Genomic DNA, 25,615 nt, shown 5'->3' on the forward strand with positions numbered 1-25,615 from the left:
GGCCTGGCTGCTCTCGGGGCCTCGTGGAGGTGGAGTATTGGTTCTTCCGGGACCAGCCTGTGTCACCTGTCACAATGTCGTTTTTTAAGCTGAATCATACCCCATGGTATGTGAATACTGCATTTTATTTCTTGTGTATTCTCAAGGGAAAACAACCTATTTCCACGTGTAGATTGAAATATCACGATCCTAGGCCCACGCCCGGTGCGTTACTGTGGCATGTCGGGCTTTTCGCCTCCGGAAGAGCTCTTTCCTGTGCCCGTCACGCTCGTGCTTGGGGAGTATTGATTGGACGAGGGACTGCTACCAGCCCTGAGGTTGACCCAGTCTATGGCGGACGTGCAGGCCTCCCCCGCGTCTTAGCGCTGTAACCCTGCTCCTGGGTCTCGTGCACTCACTTCAGTGTGTGGAGCCATGGGGTGAATCCCTGACTGTAGAAACGCTTTTTAAATTTCAGGCTGCTAAGTGAGCCCCTAACACGATTGTGGCCATTTTTGTCTCTCTCTGGGGGTATGAAAATACCCCTGCCGGCGCCGGCTGCCACCAGCCCCTGACTCGTCAGTCTGACAGGTGGAAAGATGACATCTCTTTGCTTAGCTTATGGGTTTTAAGTGTCCTGATACAGAGTGACTTTTTATGGGCTGCATGGCGTCCTGGTCCCCCCTCATGTCTTCCTGGCTGCTGACCTCTTTTGTGATGGCTCTTTGTGACCAGTTTCGCGGATGGTTTTCCTCTTTGTCCACCATGGCCTGCCCGACTTGGAATTACTTCGGTTTGACGAGCATAGAGCTGGACACGGTGCAAGTCACCAAATCCCACACCTTTCCACTCACTGCAAAGGCCACCTGCAGTACACAGCACGTTCCACGTGCACCTCGCCCCTTCTGTCCGCCCCACCGACCTGCGTGTCAGGAGAGGGGTCTTCTGTAATTGGGTACAACCTCACGTCACGTCGTGGGGTGTGTTTGTCGATGTGGACAGGTACGGACGGTACGTTGTTGAGCAGTCTGTAAGATACAGAAAAGCATGTCCGTAAGAAATCCGCGTACATGTCTCATTTTGGGTTATGTTCTTGATTCAAAATGAAGAGAAAGCAGTGGTCTTAAAGTTGAGCTCGTTTGCGTTATCACGTGATCGTTTGCACGGTAACAGCACATTTCAGGACTCCCTGTAGAGAGCAGCAGTTCAGGTTAGTGACCCTGCCAAGTTTGTGGGCCCAGCAAGAGTTTGCGAGGAGATGAGAACAAAAATCAGCCTGTGTTTGTTGAGCCTCTGTTGTATTCAAAGCACCAAGACACTTTGGAAGATGAACGAGGAGCCTGTTTCTTACCCAGTGACCACACAGTTGCATGTGACCACCAGGACCGTCCTGCAGCACGCAGGGCAGCCGAGAAGATGAGCACGTGGATGATGCCTGGGCCTCCGGGAGGCAGGCTTCAGGAACCTTGGTCATGCTGGGACATGACCACATAGGGAGGGCCCTCCAGCGCGAAAGACCCCCACACGGTGGAGGTGGGCGCCACCCCAGCGATGAGCACAGCCCCCGAGGGTCTGCAGGAGAAGGCACGGTTGGGGTGGTGGTGCCGCAGCTGCCTGCTGGAATCAGAGGGCACACTGACGAGGAGGGGCAGCTCCACGGGAACACCGTGCGGTGGCCACTGTGTCGGGTGGGAGGGCGTGAGGACATAGACGACCGGGTGAGCAGTGGCGCCCACGCAGTAGGACATGCAGAGAAAAGCTTGGGCGCTCAGCTCCAGAGGTGCCGTGCGGGACCTGGACCGACGGGCAGTAAGCAGAGATGCCAGCGTGCGGGTTGTTGTTGTTGTTGTTTTTTTAAGATTTTATTTACTTATTTGACAGAGACACAGCGAGAGAGGGAACACAAGCAGGGGGAGTGGGAGAGGGAGAAGCAGGCTTCCTGCTGAGCAGGGAGCCCGATGCGGGGCTCGATCCCAGGACCCTGGGATCATGACCCGAGCCGAAGGCAGATGCTTAACACTGAGCCACCCAGTTGTCCCTGAACATGCAGTTTCACAGGATGTGTTTCAGACTCTGAAATGTCAAACTCATAGTAAAATCTTGAGATTTATGCATAATTATCCCATTTTTATAGTTGATGTAGTGTTATTTCACAAATGAGATTATGTTTTAAAGTACATGTTCATCTGCTTCTGAGCAATTCGTTTTCCCCCAGCAGGACGTAATAGTTGTTAATTTTGTGCTAATTTGTTGGCAGATACTTCCTTGTGATCAAAGGACTGACTAGTGTCATTTCCCAGTGTCCCTAAACTGGGAGCAGTAAGTTTTTAAATACTGTCATAATTTTCCCAAAGTTCCTCCTCGAATTCTCCCCAACGCCACTCAGACCAACCCGTGTCCTCTCCTCCCCTCATGGTGGTTTGTGCTTTGATCATTTTTGCTGGAATATTAGTATTCCAGCCCAGAAGGGCAGTTCTGCTAGTTTGGTGCTGGTCAGCGTGCACACCGTGGCCATGCCTCCCTCAGGCGTTTCCATCAGCCTCTTGTTGATCGCGGGCGCGGAGGGCTCTGCCGGGCGCTTTCAGAAACCAGAGTGGGGAGGTGGGGAGCCGCAGGCAAGGTCTGTCTTCCAGGTGACTTGTACGTGCCATTAAAGGTAGCGAGGCAGTGGAGACTCTGGTTAAGCCAGAAATAGCATTTATGGGCAAAGGTGTTTTCAGGGTATGCACTGTTCAATATGGTAGCCACTAGCCACCCATGGTCGTTTAAATTTAACTTAAGAAAGATTAAATCGGGGCGCCTGGGTGGCTCAGCCGGTGAAGCGTCTGCCTTCAGCTCAGGTCATGATCTCGGCCCTGTGTCGGGCTCCCTGCTCAGCAGGGGGTCTGCTGCTCCCTCTGCTCCTGCCCCTCCCCCCTGCTCGTGCTCTCTCTCTCTAATAAATGATAAAACTTTTTTTAAAAATTAAAGAAAATTCAAAATTCAGGTCCTTAGTCATAGTGGCCACATTTCAGGTGTCCCGGAGCCACACGTGGCCAATAGCTAACTGCCGTGGACAGGCAGCAGGAACAGAACGCTCCCATCGTTGCAGCAAAGTATAGAGTCAATAGCTAGTTGGGTACTGAGTTTATTTTCTAATGGTTTGAAAGTCCGGCTTGCTGTACCAGTCAGGCTTTGATTGCATGGGTCAGAAACCGACCCCACTGCCCCCACGTGGCTTAAGCAAAACCAATAGAGAGTGGGGCTCCTGTTCTGTGCTATGAGGGTGGTGCAGCCCACTCGGGGCTCAGAAGGTGTCTCAAGGATCCATCTCCAGGCACCGCGTCCCGTGGCCGGCTGCGTCCGCAGCCCCTGACTCACCTCATTGCCCACTCAGACCTAAATCCTGGACAGCTTGACTAGGCTCGTGTGCATCTCCCTCGGCACGACGACCAGGGAGGTGGACTGTTCTGGTCTGTGTCCTGCTCAGGTAGAGTGAGCTGCCTCTGGAATTCATGGATTGAGGGGCGGAAAGGGCCGTTGCCCTCACAGGCAGGATTTGCACGAGAAGGGGGCAGGTGTCCACTGCACTCGTCCAGACATCTTGCTTACATTTGCCTGAAACAGTTTTATGGCCCACGTCATTATTGTGCGGCCACGAGAAACTTCCCTCGGTGTTCCTTGAATTTCCCCATCCTGTCTCGCTGTGTAGCAGGAATCCCTCCAGGGTAGCTGGAGAGGCCGGTGATGCACACCTGTCCCTTAGCGAGTGAGGGAGCACCCCTGCGAGGCCTTGGGGCACCCTGCCCTTGTGTTTGTGTGGCCAGAGCCCCGGGCCTGCGCCTGGAACTCCCGAAGCACATCTTCCCTTCCGCCGTCCTGTCCGTGCAGAACAGGCATGGCCTGGAAATCTCCAGGTGGTGCGTCTTTGAGCTTGGTGCCGACACTTGCTCACGGGGAGGCACGGCCTGCCTGAGGGTCGTGACTGAGCCTGCCCTTCCCCTGCCCTGGCATGGCGGCTGGGCTGTGGGAGGGTCCGGATGTCTCTGCCTTCCCGAGTGCACGGAGCTGCTCAGCTTCAGACGTGACGGGGGCGGCGCCCTGGGACTAGCTGTTGGGCCACAGTGACTGAGCTGGTGGTATTTGTTACCCTTTATTGTTTTGTTCTCAAGTCTAATTGCTGGATTTTTAAATATTCTTTTCCTACTCATAAGCTGAGGTCATCACAATGAATCATCTTAATTCAGTTGGGGAAAGGTCCCTACAGTTGCTGATTTTCACTTTAATTCTCAACGATAATCATTTTATTAGAATAAATAAGTGACTCGATTACAAGTTCTATTTTGAAAATGTTGGTTTGATTACCCGTTTCTTCAAGTGGAGCCAGGGTGAGGTGTCGCTAACAACGGGCAGTAGTTGGAATAAAGGCAGAGAGACAGTACGAGGTTCAGAGATGGAGTCCCCAGGTTGGCAGTAAAAGGGTAAATAGAAGCGCAGCCTGTGAGCCACCGCACGCCCTCCGTGTCTCAGGCTGGCATGCAGCCTTTCCCGGTGCCCGATGGCCCGGGTGCCGTGTGCGCCCCCTCGGAGTGCCTCGGGGTGTCACTGGTGAGTGCCGCGGGTCTGTCCCGTGCGGAGGGACAGAGGGAGAGTCTGAGAGGGATGGCAGCCCTGGGATTCTCTGCACTCGACCCGGAGCAGACCGCTGGGCAGGGTGGAGGGTCCGTCTGGGTTTCCCGGGGAGTCTCGGGCCTGGGCTCAGGAAGGACCTGGGGCAGCTCGGCTGTCCTCCCTCCACCGGTGGCTCCGACGCTCACTCAGCTTCCACGTGGGCCCCGGGCCCCATCAGGGGGGCCACGTGCTGGCTTCCTCCCCAGCTTCCGTCTCACCTTTCTTGCAACGTGTGTCCCTAATTTCTTGGGAGTTTTCAAAGCTGCCCCAAGCTGATTTTCCTGCCGCACAGCATGGAGTTCTCCCTCAGTCGGCACACTGGGGCTGTGCCCGCGGCATGAGGCGGGGCTGGGCGGCCTCCCCTTCTCCGGCCTCTAGCGCCTCGGAGCCTCCTGCGCTTGGTCAGAGTGCCGTGTACGTGTGTGCGCACGGACAAGTCTTGACCAGTGCCAGAGCTGAAGTGGCTGTTCCCAGACATCGTGGGCGGGTTCTTGTCTGGGGTTGAGATGGGCGCCCTGAGCCAGTTTAGGCCGACCCTTAGAGATGGGCTCGCCGCGCTGCTGCGTGGAGGCTGGCGAGGGAGGACGAGGTCTCTGCCCTCCTCCTGCCGGCTCCCGTACTGAGTTACTGCGGGGGGAGAAACCGCTTGGGACACAGCGCTCCGGGAGCAGGGCATGGTGTTCTCGAGCATCTCAGCCCTGCTGCCTTGCACACATGCCCCCTTGGGCCTCTGCTCACGGGAGGGGAGGTGGGAGAGAGTGCCGTGAACGTCAACGCAGGGGGCAGGGACACGGCCGAGGGGTGAGCGAGGCTTTAGCAGGAAGCGCTGTCCCCTTGTCCAGTGGGCCTTGTCCACGTGGACCACAGGGACCCAAGAAGAGGACGGGAGCAGTTGCAGGATTCCGCAGCCCTGCCCCGCAGGTGCGCCCATCCCTTAGGCTCAGCACCTGCCTCCCTTCGTCCCGGAGTGTCCCAGCTGAGTCCTTGGAGGCCCACGATGCCAAGTGCAGAGTCGCGGTGCATCTCGCGGTCTGTGTGGTCATTTAGAGCGAATTGAGGAATGACCTTTCTCGGGGACAAAGGCAGGCAGCCCGTGGGCTGGGATTCAGGTTCAGGTTTGGGTGGGTTTGGGGTTTGTTTTGTTTTTGTGAACTCATTTCTTTTTTTTTACGCTGTGACGTGGACAGTGTCGGTGTCTGCGGACATGGGATTGCTGCCTCGTTTTAAAGGCTGAGCGCTGTTCCACTGTCCGGTGCGCCACGTGGAACCAGTGCCCCCGAGGGTCGTTTGGGGGTGTCCAGGTCATAGTCGTTCCATAGGGGTGTGCTGTGGGGCCTTGGCATGCAGGCTGCACACTCGGGTGAATGCTCTTCAGAAGAAATTGCTAGAACTGGCATTGCTCTGGATGATGCTCACAGCTGATGGGCACCCCGTCTCTTGGTCCGCGTGCTGGCCTTCCCGCCGTGGGGATGCAGAGGACGTCCCCTCTGTCTGTTTCAGGCGGATGAAGGGGTTTATGGTGGACAGTGTGTTGAGAGCAGGACTGTGCTGGATCAGCACGTGCAGACTGGCTTGTGCCCGCAAGCTGCCTGGGTCAGGGTTGCCGTGCGAGCCGTGTTTTCCCGTGTTCCTGAGCGCACAGCACCGTGCGTGGGAGGTCCACGGCGCGGTCACTGAGGTGTGTTGCAAAAGGGATGGCCACAGTGGGTTTAGTTAACATCTATCAACTCACACAGATACAGGAAGAAAAGAAGGAAGGTTTTTTCTTTTGACAGAGTTCTTAAAATCAAAGAGGGACCTCTTTTAGTTCAGGTCTTGTTTAAAAATTATCTTCAGGTTGGTGTAGAGATTCCTAAAAGCCCAGTCCTGGAGGTTGGAGGATTTCTCTGTCAATGGAAAGTCACAATTATTTATGAAGGAGCAAGCGCGGCTCTTTTCCTAACACGGTGTCCTTGCCACCGTGTTCCCTGGACGAGGTCGAGCCCCGCCAGCTGCTGAACAAGCCCCGTCTGGGGAAATGGTCTCGTATACTCCTGGCATCTGCAGAGCCGTCACTTCTCCGGAGACACCAGGGCGAGATTTTAGAGCTATAGAAAGAGACGTGGTCCTTTTTAAGGGGTGTTGGTGCATTAAATGGTGTGAGGGCCCCAAAGTTGAAATTCTGTGTGCATTTTGAAATGTCCCATTTTCACTCTTAACATCCCGATGTTTGCTTCTGTCCCCAGGAAGCCAGTACTGTGTCGTGTTCGCTACCGGCAGGAGGCAGACCTTTGCCAGCTTCAGATGTTAAACCCCCAGAAGGGCCCTCCAGCAAAAGTAAAGACCCACCGAGGGAAGAAGAGAAGGAGAGGAAGAAGAAAAAGCACAAAAAGCGGTCTCGCACAAGGTCGCGCTCCCCCAAGTACCACTCATCCTCCAAATCCAGGCCCAGGTCCCACTCGAAAGCAAAGCACTGTCTCCCCAGTGCCTATCGGACGGCGCGGCGCTCCAGGTGGGTGTGCGGGGCGCCCGAAGTACGGGGCTGTGGTGGGTGCTGGGTCCTCCTTCCCCAGAGTGGCAGGGGCGAGTGCAGACCTGGTGAGCACTCCCGCACGGCTGCAGCGGGCAAACCCCATGACGCTTTCAGGTTGTCTTTGAGTTTAATTTCTAAAGCTCATCCGCTGTGGTCAGGTTTTTGGAAAATAGGTTTATATAAACTTTAACAGGTCTGTTCAGTGTGTAAAACTTACAGGGTGGGGTGTCTTGTTTGTGGGCCTTTCCCGTGCTAATTCCTTTTGCCCGTGTGCGTGTTGTGATGGGGGCTCCGCGCAGCCCCTCCTGCACGGCGTCCAGGCGAGCAGCGCCTGTTTCTTCCCTCCATCGATTTGCCCTTGTGACCTCCCGTAAGAGGCGCTCTTAACTGCCGGGTTTGAGAAAAAAGATGAAGATTTCAGGCCACAGATACAAACACGGCCCTTAAAGGGTCACAGAATTCACTGCTCAGTGAAGCAGTTTTAAGTAACTGGCTTGCAGGAGGTTTGAAAAGCAGACCTCTGGTTTTAAAACCTGCATCATGTCTTGCAACCTGTTTCTAAGTGTTGAGTGCACTCTGCTTGCTTTCTCTTTGGCGCAACTCTTGGACCCCTGGGATCTCGTTTTTTCCCTCTGTAATTGATGCTGGTTCTCCCTTCCCTGGGAAAGTGTACGTGCCCTGCACCTCCTCTGTTTAAAACACATTCGCCTCTCCGAATATGTCCTGAAAACAACACGCTTTCCCTGTTTTTACCCAGACCAGATCTCAAAGGCTTGACGAGGATTTACACTTGTCAACAGTGAAATTGGATATTCTCCACATAAATACATTTGATCCTTGGCTGTCTGCAATTCTAATCGTTCTTTAGAAGTTCCATCGCTAATGTATTAACATAACATAATTAAAAAGTTCCATTGTGAGATGCACACACCACGTGTACACACACGCAGATACCCAGACACACACCCACACACCTTGCTGTTTTTTAATTAAATGAACAACTTTGCTGATAGAATTTCAATTTTTGGAAGCTCCCAGGAATTTGTATGAAAATCTCAAAACGTTTTGAAGTTTCTTTTTTGAGAGAGTTTCTTACCGTATTGTATAGTGGACATAAGTCCCGTAGGCCCACACCAGCCCTCTGAGCAATAACGTGCCCGGTAAATTCTGGCCGATTGTCCTTCACCACACGGCTTTAACAAGACAGACCGTGATTCACTCCTACTCCCTAGTCTGGGGGACTGGCAACGATGAGAGCTCCTCGCGTCTTTAGTGTGAGCTGTGAGTTCTGCTCCAACGTCGAGTGTTGAGCAGGTACGGCATGAAGTGTAGCCCGCCCCCAGCTGTGAGGAGGGTGGTGCGCCGGCCACGCACGTCCCCCCAGCCTGTTCTCTTCACAGCTGAGTGCTCGTCTGACACTTAGAATTTTAAGATTCTAGGTTTTATGTGCTTTTTATTGACTGTAATAGAGTAAGTCATTTTATGTTATTTTAGTACTTGTTTTAAGGTTTTATTTATTTGAGAGAGAGAGCGAGCACAAGCGGGGGAGCGGCAGAGGGAGAGGGAGAAGCAGGCTCCCCGCAGAGCAAGGAGCCCAATGCGGGACTAGATCCCAGGACCCTGGGACCATGACCTGAGACACTTAACTGACTGAGTCACCCAGGTGCCCCCATTCTAATACTTTTTAAATAATTGGTATTTGTTTTTGTTTTTTGAGAGAGGGGAGGAGGGGCAGAGGGAGAAGGAAAGAGAATCCCAAACAGGCTCCACGCCCAGCACAGAGCCCGACGCGGGGCTCCGTCTCACAGCCCCCAGACCATGACCCAAGCTGACCCAGCCACCCAGGCACCCCTAAGTAATTGTTCTAGAAAAGATTTAGAGTTAACATACTTTATATCTGAATATATTTTATATTTTTCTGTATATTCAGTGCTGACAAGTGCAAGAAGCAAAATCCTAATCCTTAGTGTGTAACCTTGAGTTACAAGAAAAAATTAAGTTAAAGATTTTCTGCATTTGAGTCTGCGATGGCAGGCTGCCAGCTTCACCTTAATTTGACCTACAGTGAAAGTTACCTGTGACCCGAGCTGAGTTTTCGTGACTCTCAAACTGTTTCAATCCCGGTGGCTGAGTATCTCCATGACGCTTTGGGCTGACTGTAGGTACGGGGCTAAGTTCTCAGTTCCCTGAAGCAGCCACATTCTCTGGTTTCTGATTTTGCAGTTCACGTAGGATATTAAGGTAAAGTGCAGCTTCGTTATAAAATATTAAAAATTACATCGTAACACAAAACCTTCGAAGTGTTTGGTATTCCATGATGTTTTGCCTTGGAAAATCATATGTGATGACAATGCTTTTTGAAGCCAGACCTGCCCTCCACCAAGCTCAGGGCCTGGGGCTGAGAGGAGGGGCCAGCTATCCCGAGGCCCGGGGCCGCTCAGAGGAGCTGGTGGCTCCTGCCGGTCGCCAGGGGCGTCCTGCCTCGGCTCGCGGCTGAGAAGGGCATGTGGGCTTCACTTGGGAATGCTGCGTGTTTCCACGGGCGGCTGCCCGTGCTTTCTCAGTCCAGGTGCTGCCAGCACTGATAACTCAGGGGCCCCGGTGGGTTAACACCAGGAGAAGTTGTTGTTCTCAGTAATTGAATTCGGATGTGTGAAAAATACTCTAGTTTTAACCAAATCTTGAAGTTGCTAAAGACACTGTCATCATTTTTCCTTGACTGTCTTTTCAGATAGCATTACCCTTTACAGTAACGCCTACAAAGGACCTATCAGACTTGTTTCTTGGGCCTGATGCACGACTTAATCAATTGTCTTAAAAAAGACTCCTGCCAACTCCAAGTAAAATGCACATTTGTCAATATTTGTAGCGTTCTGTGGTTGAAATGTATTTTCTTTTACATATTAAATTACTGAAGTGCTTTGTAAATGTACAAAGTTAGGGTTAGAAGGCCCTTTCCTAGCAGAAGTGATCTCTGTGTGAAGAAGATAAGGGACGTTCGCATGTCTGCCGTCCTAGTACCCAGTCCGTCCGAGGTGTAGGTGACTCTGGGTCTCCAGAGGCGACCTGGTCATAGAAAAATCTTTAGTTTCGGAAATCGGTATGTTGCTTCTTAGAAAGCACAGTGATTACCACATAGCGTTAAGTGTGTTTTAAATCAACATTAAAGTGTAAGACTTTCTTTCTCTGTTTTTTAGTTTTTTTAGGTTTTGTTTTTTTGTTTTTTTAGAGGATTTATTTCTTTATTAGAGTGCAGATGGCTGGGGGGGTGGGGGGCAGAGGGAGAGAAACTCAAGCAAACTCTGCAGTCAGCACAGAGCCCAGTGCAGGGCTCGATCCCACGACCCTGAGGTCAGGACCTGAGCTGAAATCAAGAGTCGGAGGCCCAACGGACTGAGCCACCCAGACACCCCTCTCTGTGTTTTCTGTTTATGCCTCACCAGGTTCTCGCCGTAAATGGAACAAAGTAGTACTCAGGCCATTCCTGTATCACCTAAAAATTCAGCTTTAATGGTTAGGTCTTTTTAAAATCTTACGAGACTCTAAAGCTTGAACTTAAGTTTACTTTAAGAACATTGGAGATCACCTTTGGTGTTTGTTCCATCGGCTTGTCGGTGTTTAAGGAATGTCCATGGGGGAGAGATTCCAGGTAGAACTCTGTGTCCCCCATTTTACAGTATTGTAAAAGCATTGGGGGCAGCGTCTACACAGTCCCCAGTTCCCTCGAGACTTCTGCTTGGGAAGGAACTGGGGATTAGAATGACATTTTCTAAGTCATAGTTAACATTCAAAAACAGCTTAAGCCTGGGGGCACCTGGGTGGCTCAGTCGTTAAGCGTCTGCCTTCGGCTCAGGTCATGATCCCAGGGTCCTGGGATCGAGCCCCGCGTCGGGCTCCCTGCTCAGCGGGAAGCCTCCTTCTCCCTCTCCCCCTCCCCCTGCTTGTGTTCCCTCTCTCGCTGTGTCTCTGTCTGTCAAATAAAGTCCTTAAAATAAAGAAAACAACAACAAAAAACAGCTTAAGCCGGCAAAATTGGGGTAATGATGGTCATTCGTATAGTCTCGTCATCCTGCGTAGGATTCCCTAGATGTGACGCTCAGTGCTTAGCGTGCGGGTGAGGGCCAGCTGTTCCGTTCTGTGGAGCTGACGCCCGTAGGCTGTCCCCATCCGCAGCTGGGCGGGCGGAGATGCCGCGGGACAGCTGCCCCCCACCCCCAGCAGCGACGGAGTGTGGTGGGCAGCAGGAGCTCTTGGCTGCTCAGGCAGCAGCGACGGAGGAAATGGGGCGGGGCCAGTGGTTAACCGTTGGAGGAAAGAAGCTTTTTGCAAACAGCACTGTCATTCAAATAAAAAGGCTCATTCTGCCGTTATTTGGAAGCAGACCGTTATTTATGAGGATTCGAGAAAAAGTATCTGAGTCACATCATACAGATGATTTGCTTATAAAATGGAACTCCTGTTTCTCACGTGTGTTGTGGTAGCAATATTAACCACCTAGTTAACAGAATAAAAGCAGTAGTGCTTCTTTAATTAAAATAAAACCTAAGTATTATCTGACGAAGCTCACTGCCCCCAGTACTGAGTGGGCTGCTTTCCCGGACGACTTCACATGTCCTGGGGGGCGGCCACCTCCCCTCAGACCTCCAGCAGTCGCTGCAAAGTGGTATCGGATCAAAGTTAGGGATTTGCAGGCACTAGAACTAACCCACGTTTCCTGATTATCGAGTGGATTGTTCTCCGTGTAAGCATTCCACGGGTGGTGTAGAGGTCTGATTACGCAGAGCTTTCTCCGGGGCTCTGATCCCACCCCGACCGGCACCCCGAGTTCTCAGTGCGAAGTGCGTGCCTCTGTGTCACATGCCCAGCCCCCCCGGGGCTCCTGAGCCCAGAGCGCAGCAGGGCCGCTCACTGGGGCGGGAGCACAGACCTCAGCAGCCGTCAGCAGCTTCTCCCACCGACAGAGTTGACTCCCGGAGCTCTTTGGAGGGAAAACTCGGTAAAATGTCAAGGTGTCCAATTGATCTCACCCTTGTAATTTGTTACCTAAATCTTGGGAAAGGTCTGGAAAAAAACCTGTCAACACCATTTTGTAAGCCAGGACACAGCGGTGCTGGAGAAGACTAAGCCAATGACGGTTTACCTGGAGCAGGTTCATTCCGCGGCCAGTCTTTCTCAGGAATGACGCAGGGTTTTCTCTGTGACTCAGGAGTGGGGAATGTGATGATGAGCTGATGTTTGGAACAACAGTGTGTGTCACTTGGGGGTTTATTGTAATTAAAATGATTCAGTGTTACAGAATTTTTTATGGCAAAATCAGACTGCTCTTTATATTATTTTTGAAGGGGTTGTCATAGAAACAGAATGAAAAGAAATTGGTTTTTTGTCCAGATTTTTGCTTACTCTGTGTCTTCCTGAAATAGTAATTTCACTGAATGAACAAAAAAGAATGCTAAAGCCATCATTATAAGACCCTCCTTGGAGGGCCTTGACCCCCGGTGGGTGAGGGTCTGGGATTGGTGGCACTCTGAGCACTGGCCACCTCGAGTGGACCAGGCCACCGCATGGATAGAGCGAGTGTCTCTCCAGGAACATGAGAAGGAAGAATAAAATATTTTAACGGATGGTTTGAATCCAGAGAATCTCCTAAAGTAGATTATCATGCTCTGAATTGAACTGCTGTGGCCAGTTCATTGTTCACACCGAGAGGCGGTATGATGGGTGTGAACGAGAGAGGCTACGAGGTCGTGGCTCTGATTAATCTGCTTTCTTCCTGTTGCCAGTATTCAGAACAAATAGAAACAACCCACTTGAATGTCAGCGCTTTTCCGTGTGTAATTTTGATCGAGATGTCCGTGAGCTGAAAATGGTTGAGGACAGTAAAATGCAGAGGCAAAAGGAAGGACGAGAAACCACAGGCCTGAGTTAGCCGTCAGTCACCTGGTCAGCCTGGCGTCAGGGAGAGTTGGTGCTGCGGACCGGTCGGGCCAGCCTGACGGCTGCTCTGGACTGGGAGCAGTCTCTGTGTCTGCCTCGGTGTCTGGATTCAGTTCTGTGTCAGAGTAGTAAGGCCTGGGGGGACCTCCAGAGGGACAGAGGTGACACCTGTCTGGCACGCGCAGACCAGGCCGAGGCCCGTCACTGCCTCAGCGTAGACGTGCTCACCTGCCGGCCACACAGACTAAAATGCCTCTTTTCCTCCAGGTCGCGATCCCGGTCCCCTCGGAGAAGAGCACACTCTCCCGAGAGACGGAGGGAAGAAAGGAGTGTCCCCACGGCCTACCGGATGAGTAACAGCCCGGGTGTCAGCAGGAAGCGGACCCGGTCCAGGTAGGCGTTGGAGTCCGTAGACATAGTCTGTGCTAGCAGGGAACGTGAACGTTTATGTGGACGGCTGGGGACAAGCAGGGGGGCCGTCCCTCCCAGACACTCAGCCTTCAGCAGCTCCTTCGTCACTCCTGGAACTGACAGCAGAGGGAGCTCCGTGTCCCTGGGGTCGGGGTGGCATCAGGCAGTGCCCAGCACCAGCCCCCGAGTCTAGCTACCCCCCCTGGACCCACACACACAGGTGAAAGGAAATGAGAAGTTGGAGTCCCGATGAATGCCTGCCACCCCCCAGGTAGCAGGTGCTGTGGACGGGGCCTCGCGGCAGAGAGAGCACCATCCTCTGCCCCCTTGACACCCGTCGTGGTTGTGGAGAGCTAGAGAGACCAGCTCCCGGGTCCGTTACGGGAGGCCTCTCAGCCCCGACAGCTGGCCCCCGGGCCTCCTTCCCGGCCAGCCAGTGTCCTCAGCTCCTCCAGCGAGAGAGCACCAAGGCACCACACTAAAAATTCTGGCACCCCGCCCCCATGACGGGGCACGTCTGGGCCATCTGGGGCCTGCTGGCACGCCTGCTGGGAGTGTGGTGGTGGATGGGGCCGCCGGCCGGGGTTTCCATCTTGGCCACAGGGCGCTATCTGGGAATCGTCCTGTCCTGCATGGGTGGTGCCGCCCGACGGCTTCACATCACTTAGCTTCTTTGTTTCCATTCTCCCCAAAAGGGAGGGGCTCTCGTTTTTTGTGTCCTTGCATGGGAGTGAGCCCGAGCCCCGGCTCTGGTAGACGGGCGAGGAGCATCGTTCTCCCTGAGACAGGCGTGCCCGGAGGAGGCGGGTGCGGTTGTGCGCGTCTTTGCTTGGGTTTCGTAACTGCTGCCGCGCGTGTGTGAGTCGGGACGCTCGGGGTTCCCGAGCCTCCGAGATGACACACCCGAACAACAGGTGTCAGGAGCCCAGCCGTCCCCGGGTCCTGCCTGTCTGCAGAGGACGTGGGGCGAGCTGCCTCAGGTGCCCCTCCTGGTGGGTCTCGTAGCGGCAGCAGCTCTGGAAAGACGTTGCTAACGGGGAAATGTGCCTGCGATCTGGCGAGATCACTGGTAAAATGTGACCCTTCCCGGAAAGCAGCAGAGCCCACAAAGGAGCTCTAAAGCCGGCAGAGCCAGCAGATGTGCCCGCCGTGCAGGCTGGCCGCGCTCGAGGCCTGGGCCCTGGGCCCGCATGACGGACATCTGAGTCCGCGTCACGTCGTATTTCTTGAGCAAGTCATTATTTAACATTTGAAATTCATCGTCACCTCCGCTGTACGTAAAGGGCATGGTCTAAAATTAATTCTTGTAACAAAAGATCTCTCCCCACAGAAGCATTCTTGCTCTGCCCTTAGATTAACCTTTGCATGAAAGGAACCGTCTCCGGAGAAGGTGGTGGTTATATTAGGAATCGTGAGAACTTGTGTGACCGCTGGAGCTTTAATGAGTCGAACGAAGCAAGTGAAAGCTCAGCCGACCACACTCCTGCCCGAGCGGGTGGGACTGCCCCATGCGCCTGACCCTGGGCAGTGGGAGGCCGTGCTGGGTCCAGGGGCGCCGGGAGAGGGCACGTGTGTAGTCGCTGGTGCAAGCGTGCGAACCCAGCAGGCACACCGCGTCCCCTGTAGCCCTCCACGCAGAGCAGGGGTGAGGCTGCTGTGTTCATGTAGCGGCAGGCGGCCAGTTCTCCCACCAGAGGTGAAGGCTCGTTTCTACAGGCTGAGTGCCCCTTTCACTGACTTCTTGTTTTGAAATTGTTTTAGTTTACTAGACAGTTTTACGCTTACTTCTGAAAACAGTACAGGGAGCATGCATATGCCTGTAAGTGCCGGCTCAATTCAGCAGGGTCACCACGTTTCCATCTTGCTGTCTGTCCTTCCCCTCCCTCCCTCTCCCCTGCCCTTGCCTGTGGGTTCCATGGCTTGGACTTGTCTTACCGCATGCGCATGGCTGGGTTTGTGTGAAACATTTTGGCAGGAGCACTACACAGGTGATGTGTCATACCAGGTGTCTGTCCCATTGTCAGTGATGCGTGCCCCACACGGGTCATCGGGCGGTGGCGCCATGACGCAGTGCATACGTCCCATTGGCCTTAGCATCCACTGATGCTGAATTGGTTCTCACATTGGTGATGGCAAAATGGTGGCTTTCAAATTCTGTCTTTTCTTCTCTAAAGAAGACATATCCCCTTTGTTTTGGTATATGAATCCATCGCCAGTATTACTCTGATGGTGACATCCGTCCCACATTTGGCCCCGTTGTTCTTGAAGCACTTTGTTGCTTTTTGGCCCCAAATATTCCAGGCTTTGCTTTCCCTGTCCCAGCGCTGGGGTCAGCTATTTGTCCAAGGAACCTTGGTTCCTTTTACTGAGCTTTTGGAGATCAAGATACGGTTACGTTGAACATTTTTCTAAAGAGTAGAATCTCTGCGAATGTTTAGCCACATCGTACCACAGCGCACCTCAGCAGGATGCCCCATTCTTTTGTTACAGTAAGTAGGACGTGATTCGTTGGGGTGGTTTGCTTAGCGCTGTGCCAGGCACATCCGTGAGTGTCGAGTGAATGGATGGGAACGTGCCGCCGTTACAAACTCTTACAGGCTAAGTGTTACCCGTTCACAGTGGACTTCGTCAGTGAAGTACGCGTGTCTTCATTCCCTGGGGCAGCCACTAAAAAGAAAAAGGAGCTAAAAGCCAAGAGAGGACATAAGGCAGAACCTTAAAAATGCTTGATTAATTGAAAAGAAAGCAGAGGGGCACCTGGGTGGCTCAGTCGGTTAAGTGTTTGCCTTCGGCTCAGGTCATGATCCCGAGGTTCTGGGATCGAGTCCTGCATGGGGCTCCCTGCTCAGCAAGGGGCCTGCTTCTCCCTCTCCCTCTGCTGCTGCCCCTGCTTGTGCTGTCTCTGACAAATAAATAAAATAGTAAGAAGAAGAAATAAATAAAATACTTGAAGCAACACTGAGAGAACTGGGGACAGGCACACAACCAGACCGCACGGAAATAGAAACTACACAGCCACCGCGCTAGCTCGCCCACTGTGCTGTTGTGGAAGGCTCCAGAAGTCCCAGAAGACTAGACGGTGCAGACTATGTTCCCTTGCCACGTGGCAGCAAGTCTCAAAATCTATAAAAAGATACCTGGAAAATCTCCACATATTGGGAAGTGAATACATTTTTAAATTACCATAGGTCAAAGACAAAATCACAAGGGAAAGTAGAAAATATTTTTAGATGAATGACAGTGAAAATGTAACATAGCGAAATTTGTGTGCTAGTTTGCCTAGAAGGAAGTTAGTAGCTTTAAATGTTTATATCAGGGAAGAAGAAAGATCTAAAAATAATGATCTAATCTTCTGTCTTAAGAAACTAGAAAAAGAACGAATTAAACCCAAAGTAGGTAGAAGCAAGGAAATAATAAAGGTAAGATCAGAAATCAAGAAAATAGAAAACACAAATAATCTTAAAATTTGTATGGAACAAAAGATCCCGATTAGTCATAACAGTCCAGAAAAAAAAAACCCAAAGCTGGTGGCATCACAATGCTGGGCTTCAAGCTCTATTACAAAGCTGTCATCATCAAGACAGTATGGTATTGGCACAAAAACAGACACATAGATCAATGGAACAGAATAGAGAGCCCAGAAATGGACCCTCAACTCTATGGTCAACTCATCTTTGACAAAGCAGGAAAGAATGTCCAGTGGAAAAAAGACAGTCTCTTCAACAAATGGTGTTGGGAAAATTGGACAGCCACATGCAGAAGAATGAAACTGGACCATTTCCTTACACCATACACAAAAATAGACTCAAAATGGATGAAAGACCTCAGTGTGAGACAGGAATCCATCCAAATCCTAGAGGAGAACACAGGCAGCAACCTCTGAGACCTCGGCCACAGAAACTTCTGGCTAGACGTGTCTCCAAAGACAAGGGAAACAACAAAGGCAAAAATGAACTATTGGGACTTCATCAAGATAAAAAGCTTTTGCACAGCAAAGGAGTCTACAAAACTAAAAGGCAATTGACAGAATGGGAGAAGATACTTGCAAATGTCTTACCAGGTAAAGGGCTAGTATCCAAAATCTATAAAGAACTTACCAACTCAACACCCAAAGAACAAATAATCCAATTTAAAAATGGGCATAAGGTGTGCCAGGGTGGCTCAGTTGGTTAAGCATCTGACTCTTGATCTCAGCTCAGGTCTTCCTCTGAGGGTCATGAGTTCAAGCCAAATCAAAACCTCAATGAGATACCACCTCACACCAGTCAGAATGGCAAAAATGAACAAGTCAGGAAATGACAGATGTTGGCGGGGATGCGGAGAAAGGGGAACCCTCCTACACTGTTGGTGGGAATGCAAGCTGGTGCAGCCACTCTGGAAAACAGTATGGAGGTTCCTCAAAATGTTAAATATAGAACAAACCTACAATCAGGTCATCTCACTACTGGGTATTTACCCAAAGAAAAAATACTGTTTGGAAAAGACACATGCACCCCCATATTTATTCAGCACTATTTTCAACAGCCAAACTGGGAACAGCCCCGTCCATCGATTGATAAAAGGATAAAGAAGATGTGTTATATATACACAACAGAATACTACACAGCCATCAAAAAGGAGTGAAATCTTGCCATTTGCAACGATATGGATGGAACTAAAGGGTATTGTGCTAAGTGAAATAAGTTAGTCAGAAAAAGACAAATACTATAGGATTTTACTCATATGTGGACTTGTAGAAACAAAACAGACCCACAAATACAGAGAACAAACTGGTGGCTGCCGCCAGGGCCCAGGAGATCATGGACTAAAGGCGTCCTGGAGATGAAAGGCCCAGCGTAGGGAGTCCAGTCAGAGGTGTGGGTGACAGACGGCAGCATCTCACTCGTGCAGTCACCGTGGTGGCCGGAAACTAGTACGACACTGAGTGTTGTCTGTACTTCTGCTTTTTTTAAAAAGGGGGGGAGGAAAATAGACTAACAGTAAAACTAAAAGATGGTTCTTTGAAAATGATCAAAAATCAATGTCTTCATTTAGATTGATCAAGAATGAGGGGCGCCTGGGTGGCTCAGTCGTTAAGCGTCTGCCTTCAGCTCAGGTCCTGATCCCGGGGTCCTGGGATCGAGCCCCGCATCGGGCTCCCTGCTCAGTGGGAACCTGCTTCTCCCTCTCCCACTCCCCCTGCTTGTGTTCCCTCTCTCGCTGTGTCTCTCTCTGTCAAATAAATAAAATCTTAAATAATAAAAAAAAAAGAATGAAAGAGCCTACAGACGTTAAAAGGAGAATAAAGAAATCTTTTTCTAATTAGGTTGACAACTTGGGTGAAATGGACAAATTCCTGAAAGATACAAGTGACCACACTGTCAGCAGAAGAAATAGAAAATCTAAATAACTGCGTCTGCCAAAGCATTTCTGTATCATTTAAAACCACCGAACTCCAGGCCCAGATGGCTTCCATCATTAAGTTCTAACAAACGTTCAGGGGAGAAGAGAGACCAGTTTGGGCTCCATGGCGGTGGCTCCTGAAGAGCACGTGGGCTGGTGGGCGTGGGCACGTCGGGAGGGGTGTGCGCACGGGCACGGGGCGCGTGTGGTGTTCACAAACCGAAACGCTGAAGAACACAGCTGCAAAGACGCTAGAGAGCGCCCTGCTATCTGCGCGCAGCAGGGTAGCGTGAGGAGACGCGTCCCGACAAGCGGCTCTGTGTCAGGACTGCGAGGTTCGTTAACGTCCACCAGCGACCCTTGTAATTCACTGTTTTCACAGAGTAAACGAGGGAAGTCCTAGGACATCCCAGCAGATGCAGGAGAGCTGTTGGCCACGCTCTTCAACCGTTCACTAAAAAGAAAACAGGGAGACACGGAGCCCTGAGCGAAGGGAATGGAAGGAAGCGTCTGGCGGTGGTGGGGGCACACTCGCCGCCCCCAGGACCAGCAGCCGGGTGGCCCAGACAGCAGGGCGAGAACGGGGGAGAGGCATAAAGACTGGAAAGGAAGCGTTTCCTTCTGCATTCCAGCCTGGAACAGTTGGGAAGGTGACGTGCAACCGTATCCAAGTAACAAGCTACTTACGGGTAAACGACTTCTCTACGCTGAAAGCCACAAACATTTCCGAGAAGAATTCTAAGAACCGTAAGAACACATAGAGCCCGTGTTCGTGGATGGGGGAGCAGTGTCCCTCAGGTTTCTTCTCCCTGAAATGAGCTATCCACGCAGCACCGCCCCAGCAGGACTCCACGGGTGTTTTGTAGAAACGGGCGATCGGGAACTCTCGTCTATGTGGAAACATGGAGGACCTGGAGTAGCCACAACGGTCTCGCAGAAGAACAGGGTTGGAGGCCACTTCCTGCCAATTCCGGACTCACGGGGAACCGCCAGGTAAGACCGTGAGCGGACGCCCTAAAACGGCAGGGTTGCCAAGAAGCTCGGGGAGGAGAGCTTTGCAGCGAAACCCGCTCCAGCAGCTGGCTGTCCGAGCGGAAGAAAGTGGCCTGTTCCACAGGCCACAGCTTAACCCGGAGGGTCACAGACTGCGGCTGAAGGTCCTGCGGATGTGGAAACCCCACCAGGAGGGAGGAGAGTGGTGAGCGTGAGCTTGCTGACCTCCACTCAGTCACGGCGAAGAGCGTGGACAGTCGGACCGCACGCCGGGAACCTCGCCGTGTCTCTGACAAGGGCCTGTGTCGATTCCAGACAGAAACCACCCGGCTGAGGAGCGGGCGGGTGACTCGCAAGTTCACGAAGCGGTCCACGGACGTAGCCCGCGGACACGGCCCCGAAGAGCAGCCGAGCGCACTAGCCCCTGCCGGGTTCAGCACAGGGTGGCCGCAGTGGGGCCGGCGATGGGGGCCGCGGGGGGCCGGGAACAGCGGGGCGGCTTCCTGGGACGCCGAGCACCAGCGCCGCCACCCGCGGTCCATCCCCGTTCACCCGCCGGGAACATTTGTCCACAGAAACACCTGATCTGTCGTCGCAACGGACAACGCACACGTCTGTTCCCGGGAGAGAGCACAGACGTGCTGGCAGGTCGCACACGCTGATGCTTCGGCAGCAGAAAGCCGACTGGGGACACGGCTCGGCGTGGACGAGCGACGGGAGCGTGGCGCGTGTGATTCTGCCTCCGTGAAGCTTTCGTCGATGGGACAGAAATCAGAGCCGTGGTTACCTGTGACCGTGGGGAAGGGGGTCCGCGTGACCGGAGGCAGCAGGGACGGAACTTTCTAGACAGGTGGTGCTCCTGATGGCGAGAGGAGTGTGGGTGTCACCGTGTCAACACTTGTCATCACGTGTCCGACAGCACTTAAACCGTCCTGTTTCTCTGGACTGGGGTGCACCTCACTTGTTTTTAGAGGAACGACTCCCTTAATTCCTGAAGCGCACGCCGGGGCAGGCTTGTCGTGGGACGTAGCTGTATTCAGACTGAACCTGACGTGCCGCCGGGATGGCTCCTGCGTTCACGGGGCAGCCACAGACTCGCCGGACTGGCACGGTTGTCCCATGCTGAGGAATAGTTCTGTATCTTCGCTGCTGCTTCTGACATCAGCGTGTGTTTGCAGACCTAACACTGCACCAGCTTCTGCAGTTTAGAAAGCGGGCGTGTGGCGCGGTTTCCACGTCTGTGTGTCCAGCACTGGGAGCAGCGTCTGCGTTTATGGACCTCTTCTTCTCCGTGCCGGCCAAGTGGAAGCTGCCGGGCTGCGCCCCGCGGGCCGGCCCTTGTGAACACGGCGGAGTCGGGGTGCCCCAAGCCGTGCCCCGCTGGAGTGTCCCGGGGCTTCATCGGGGCACACATGTGCCTTTGCGCGGGAGCACCGTGGGGAGCCCCGAGGGCAGGGCGAGCGGGCGTATGGACAGGCCGTGGGTGTCCCCAGGTGGGGAAGGGTCTGTCTGTGAGGCGCCGAGTGGAGGGGGCTGTGCGGGGCTGGCCCTGTCTAACTCCGTGAAGACATGCAGGCTCCCGCCGTTGTGAGGCCCCGTCACCCACGGGACCCACATGGGCACGTGTGACGGTCTCAGGACGGCACTGACCACACACACACCCTACAGCAAGTACTCGGTCGCCCGTCAGTCACCCATCCGTCATGTGTGATGGGGCACAGTTTCCAAAAAGCAGGGGACCGTCATGTCTGGAGGAAGCAGAGGGGCCACGAGCAGGGAGGCCCGGCGCCAGTCTGGACCACACGTCACTCTTATCTCCTGTATATGTTCTCTTTTTTTCTTAAATGTTCTTTGGGGAGTCACAGGAGGGTCACAGGGCAGGGCATGCGCTGGAGCTTCGCGTGCTGGGGCGTGGGGGGCGGGCTGGGGTCTGGAAGGGAATGTGGGCAGAGTCAGCCGCTGGGTGAGCGGGGACGGGCTCTGCAGTCCCAGGAAGTGTAGGTCAGGGGGCCGGAGCTGTTGTGCGCGCGGCCCCCGGCTGTGATCCTCCCCATCTCTTGCTTAGAGTCCTCGTCACGTCTATGGACACAGGGAGTGAACAGCACTTGGTTACTCTTCTTAGGTTTTTTAAATGCAGATAAAGTGCTGACTGTGTTTCAAACCCCATAGGCCTCTTGAGACGGGGGACAGACCTACGGGGGGTGGCCTTCCTTCACTTGTGTGTGGCTTTGCTGCGTCTGTCAGTTGTGAGCTAAATAAACCGTGCATGGCTTTTAGAAGGAGTTAGCACAACAGGCAGCCGAACCCACCAGCTGTCCCTTGGAAAACACTCGAAACTCCTTCTTCCAGAGCCCGCCGTATCTTTGTCTGAAACCACTTTCCTTGCAGAAGCCCCCACGAGAAGAAGAAGAAGAGGCGCTCACGGTCACGGACCGAGTCCAAGGCCGGGTCCCAGTCGGCATCCCCGAGCAAGCAGGCCACACGCCGGCACGCGGCCCACTCGGCCAGCATCTCTCCCGTGGAGAGTCGGGGCTCCAGCCAGGAGCGCTCCAGGTACGCGCCCCCTGAGCCCGGCCTGGGCGTGCCCGCCCCCCACGTGCTCCCCGTGTGCCACTGGGCAGAACTGGGCTCTGGCCTCGGGAGCGCCGGTTTGGAAACTGCCCCCAGGCCCCGGCTCTAGGCAGCGGGAATCCCCGAACAGCTGGTCCTCTCGGTGTTGGTCCCTGGAGTGGGCTGGCCCCCTCCCCGGATGCTGACTAGAGGACTCCCCACTGTCTGATCCACTGGGAAATGGTGCCTTAGTTGACGGCAGCCATCCTGAAACCACTGACATGGTGCCTTTGTCCTCGGTGAGGGCGTCTGGGGCGGCATGGCCCCAGCTGCAGGGCCTGGTGTGATCACGGGGAAGGCAGGCAAGGGGGTCAGTCACCACTCACCCCAGGCCACAGGACTCAGGGCTCGAACGAGCAGCGCCTGACGGAGCAGGCCAGGTGACATCAGAGTCCACAGCTGACCGTCACGTGAGCAGCCTGGCCGGTGCCATAGATGTACGCGTCCCCGTTGCCCGGGGCTGTCAGGAAGCATTTGCCAGGTCCCCCCGCTGCTCACCCACCCAGACCTGGGCAGGGGCTCCGGAGCCGGGGGTTCAGGAGCGAGGCTACCTCGCTGTCGGTTACGGACCCGCTGCCTTCATCAGTGTGGGTCAGGGGCCCGAACCTGAAGTACGGGCTCGTCAATAGCAGGCGCACAGCTCCCAGAGGTGGGTCAGAACCTAAGCTGTGGCTTCTTTGAGGGCGCAGGTAGATAGTGCGTGTGGCGGCCTTGGAGGCCAGAGTCCGGCACGCGGCCCCGAGCGCCCGCCCTCCGCGGGGTGGCGGCTCCGTGCGGCTCCAGCCTTCTGCAGCTTCTGTCCCGTCCTCATCTTCACTACGTGTGGCTCCCGGGGTGTTCACGGGAAAACGCTCTCTGAGTCAGGCTGCACCTCATAAAATATTTCAGATTCTGTAACGTGAAATGTGAAAGCAAAATGTATATTTATAACGATCTCTTTTTTAAAGACACTAGTAACAAATACGACAACGCGTCTAAGTATTTTTAAGCCTGTGACCTCTCTCTATTCACTCAGGGGAGTTTCTCAGGAAAAAGACGGCCAGATCTCCTCGGCAATTGTCTCCTCCGTGCAGAGCAAAATAACTCAGGTAAAGCGCCCCCTCCCCCTCCTCCAGGGGGCCGGCTTTCCCTCGGGGTCCCCATCTCGGCTCCGCCGGTGGGCCCTGACCCTGGAGGGCTGCGGGGTCCCACGGCGGGCCTTCCCGCCGACACGTTCATGGGGCACTCTCGTACCCGCGGTCCGCGTGCCGGGTCTGAGCAGGAAGCCATAGGGACCCCGTGCGTCTCTCCGTGCAGGATCTCATGGCCAAAGTGAGGGCGATGCTCGCCGCTTCCAAGAACATGCAGACCAGTGCGTCCTGAGACGCGGGCATCGTGCTGGCCCGGCACCCGGGCTGTGGGGCCGGAGAGCCAAGCAGCTCCCGCGTGCACAGACCCATCCAACACCGTCCACACTCTCCCCCAGGGACGCCCCTGGGCAGTTGGTGGTTTTTGTAAATTAATTTTTGATGACATTTTCAGTTTAAGATTTTTGACCAGCAGTCTCTTACCTGTATATTTGTAAATAATATCATGTTTCTGTGAAAATGTATTATCAAATAAAATGGGAGGAAAACACCTTTTCTAGCTAGCGACTGTGGGGCAGTTTTTTCCTTGTTTGGCTTGTGTGTTTTCACCATTTGTCGTCTGTCCTGGGACTCCCGGGCCACTGTGGGCGCCGGCAAGCTGCGTCGCACGGGAGAGGCTGTTCCTGGTCTGGGTCTTAGTCAGACCACCATACGTACGGACTTGCCGCCCGATGACGTCCGAGGTTCGGAGTGGTGCTCCCGCACGGCACCGCTCGCGCACACCCCCCGCCGTGCCCGCGGCCCAGTCCCTGTGGCCCAGTCCGCCCACTTCCCCGGAGCTCCTTCTGCCCCGGATGGCAGGAAGGGGCGGGCGGCGGGTCGTTGGGGGGCCCCCAGTGGGTGGGGCAGGGGTGCAGAGCAGAGGAAGGCGTCCCCGCCCACCGCACACTGGTCAGCCTCACGCAGCGCTCCCTGCTTCGTCTTCCGTGCCTTCCGGATGCACCGCGGTGGCTCGTGGGCCCGTCTCCTCTCACCGGTCATACTGGTGCCCCCGTCGGAATGCACCTGGATTCAGCCTGCGGCCTAACGGCGGCTTTCCCTGCAGAGCGCGTCCCCGGCTGTGCAGGGACAGGTCGCAGCTTTGAGTTTGATGGGCACACCTGCTGTCCGGAAGGCTCCTCCCCAACCCCGTCGGCGCCCTCGCGCGCCCGCCCCAGGGTGGGTGACCTCAGACACTTGGCTCTGCTGCGTCATCTCTTAATTCGGGGTGAGATGAGCAGCTTCTCTTAGATGGAAACGTCCGTGTGTATCTTCTTCTGCCGAGCAGACGCTGTCCCTTGGCCGGCCGTTACTCTCGAGCGGCTTACTGGGTCCCGGCGCTCTGAATGTTCCGGTGAGCCCTTTCCACACGATTTATTTTTAAATAATTTTCTTCCAATTTGTTCTTTGTCTTTGGTTGCAGTTTTTTATGTGCAGACGTTGCTTCTGTAGCTAGCTTGCCCTGGGCAGGCCCGTGCGAGCCGCCGGCAAACCTGCTTTGTCCCTCGTTGCTTGTTCGCGTTCGGCTGTGTCGTTTCCCCCTAAAGGAGGCAGAAGCGAGTGTGGGGGGGGGAGTCGCCAGGGCCGACGCAGCAGGACAGCCGCGGCGCTCAGCGTGGGGCGCGTGTCCCCGGCGGTGCCTGAGTCGGACCCCGTGGGACGCGGCGTCTGGGAGCGCGGCAGGGCCGCCTCACGCCCGGGGTACCACAGCTTTGCACAGACGCTAGCAGGCGCGCCCCGGAGAGCCCACCCAGACAGGCACGTGCCGTGGGGACGCGCGGGAGACCCTGCACGGGGGCTTCCTGGCCCGTGTGGGACTCTGCGTCTGGGCCGCGCACCGCGCCTCCTCTGGACGCGCAGACGGAGCAGGACGCACGCGGGGCACCTTCCAGGCCCCCTGCTGAGCTCCCACACCCGCACTTGCTGCGACGGAAATACGGGGACACGGGGCTTGGCGCGCCGTGCAGTGCGCGTTTCTGCGCTGGAGCCGCCCCAGGCTGCGGCGACAGGAGAGGCTCCGGGGGTAACCACACCCCCT

At 54.3% G+C, this 25,615-nt stretch overlaps 1 protein-coding gene across 2 annotated transcripts in view; it reads left to right on the forward strand.

Moving 5' to 3' along the window:
• SFSWAP (splicing factor SWAP) overlaps window positions 1-24,085 on the forward strand; it is a 69,315-nt gene extending 45,230 nt beyond the window's left edge. For both annotated transcript variants that reach the window (XM_032396318.1, XM_032396319.1), the window contains 5 exons: window positions 6,855-7,120; window positions 13,343-13,468; window positions 22,250-22,414; window positions 23,487-23,559; window positions 23,768-24,085. In XM_032396318.1, the coding sequence (XP_032252209.1) occupies window positions 6,855-7,120; window positions 13,343-13,468; window positions 22,250-22,414; window positions 23,487-23,559; window positions 23,768-23,833 (696 nt within the window). In that variant the 3' untranslated portion in view covers window positions 23,834-24,085. The remainder of the gene's footprint in view (window positions 1-6,854; window positions 7,121-13,342; window positions 13,469-22,249; window positions 22,415-23,486; window positions 23,560-23,767) is intronic.
• The last annotated feature ends 1,530 nt before the right edge of the window (window positions 24,086-25,615 follow it).

The sequence above is a fragment of the Phoca vitulina genome, unplaced genomic scaffold (assembly GCF_004348235.1).
Source record: "Phoca vitulina isolate PV1807 unplaced genomic scaffold, GSC_HSeal_1.0 scaffold91, whole genome shotgun sequence".
Classification (NCBI taxonomy): Eukaryota; Metazoa; Chordata; class Mammalia; order Carnivora; family Phocidae; genus Phoca; species Phoca vitulina.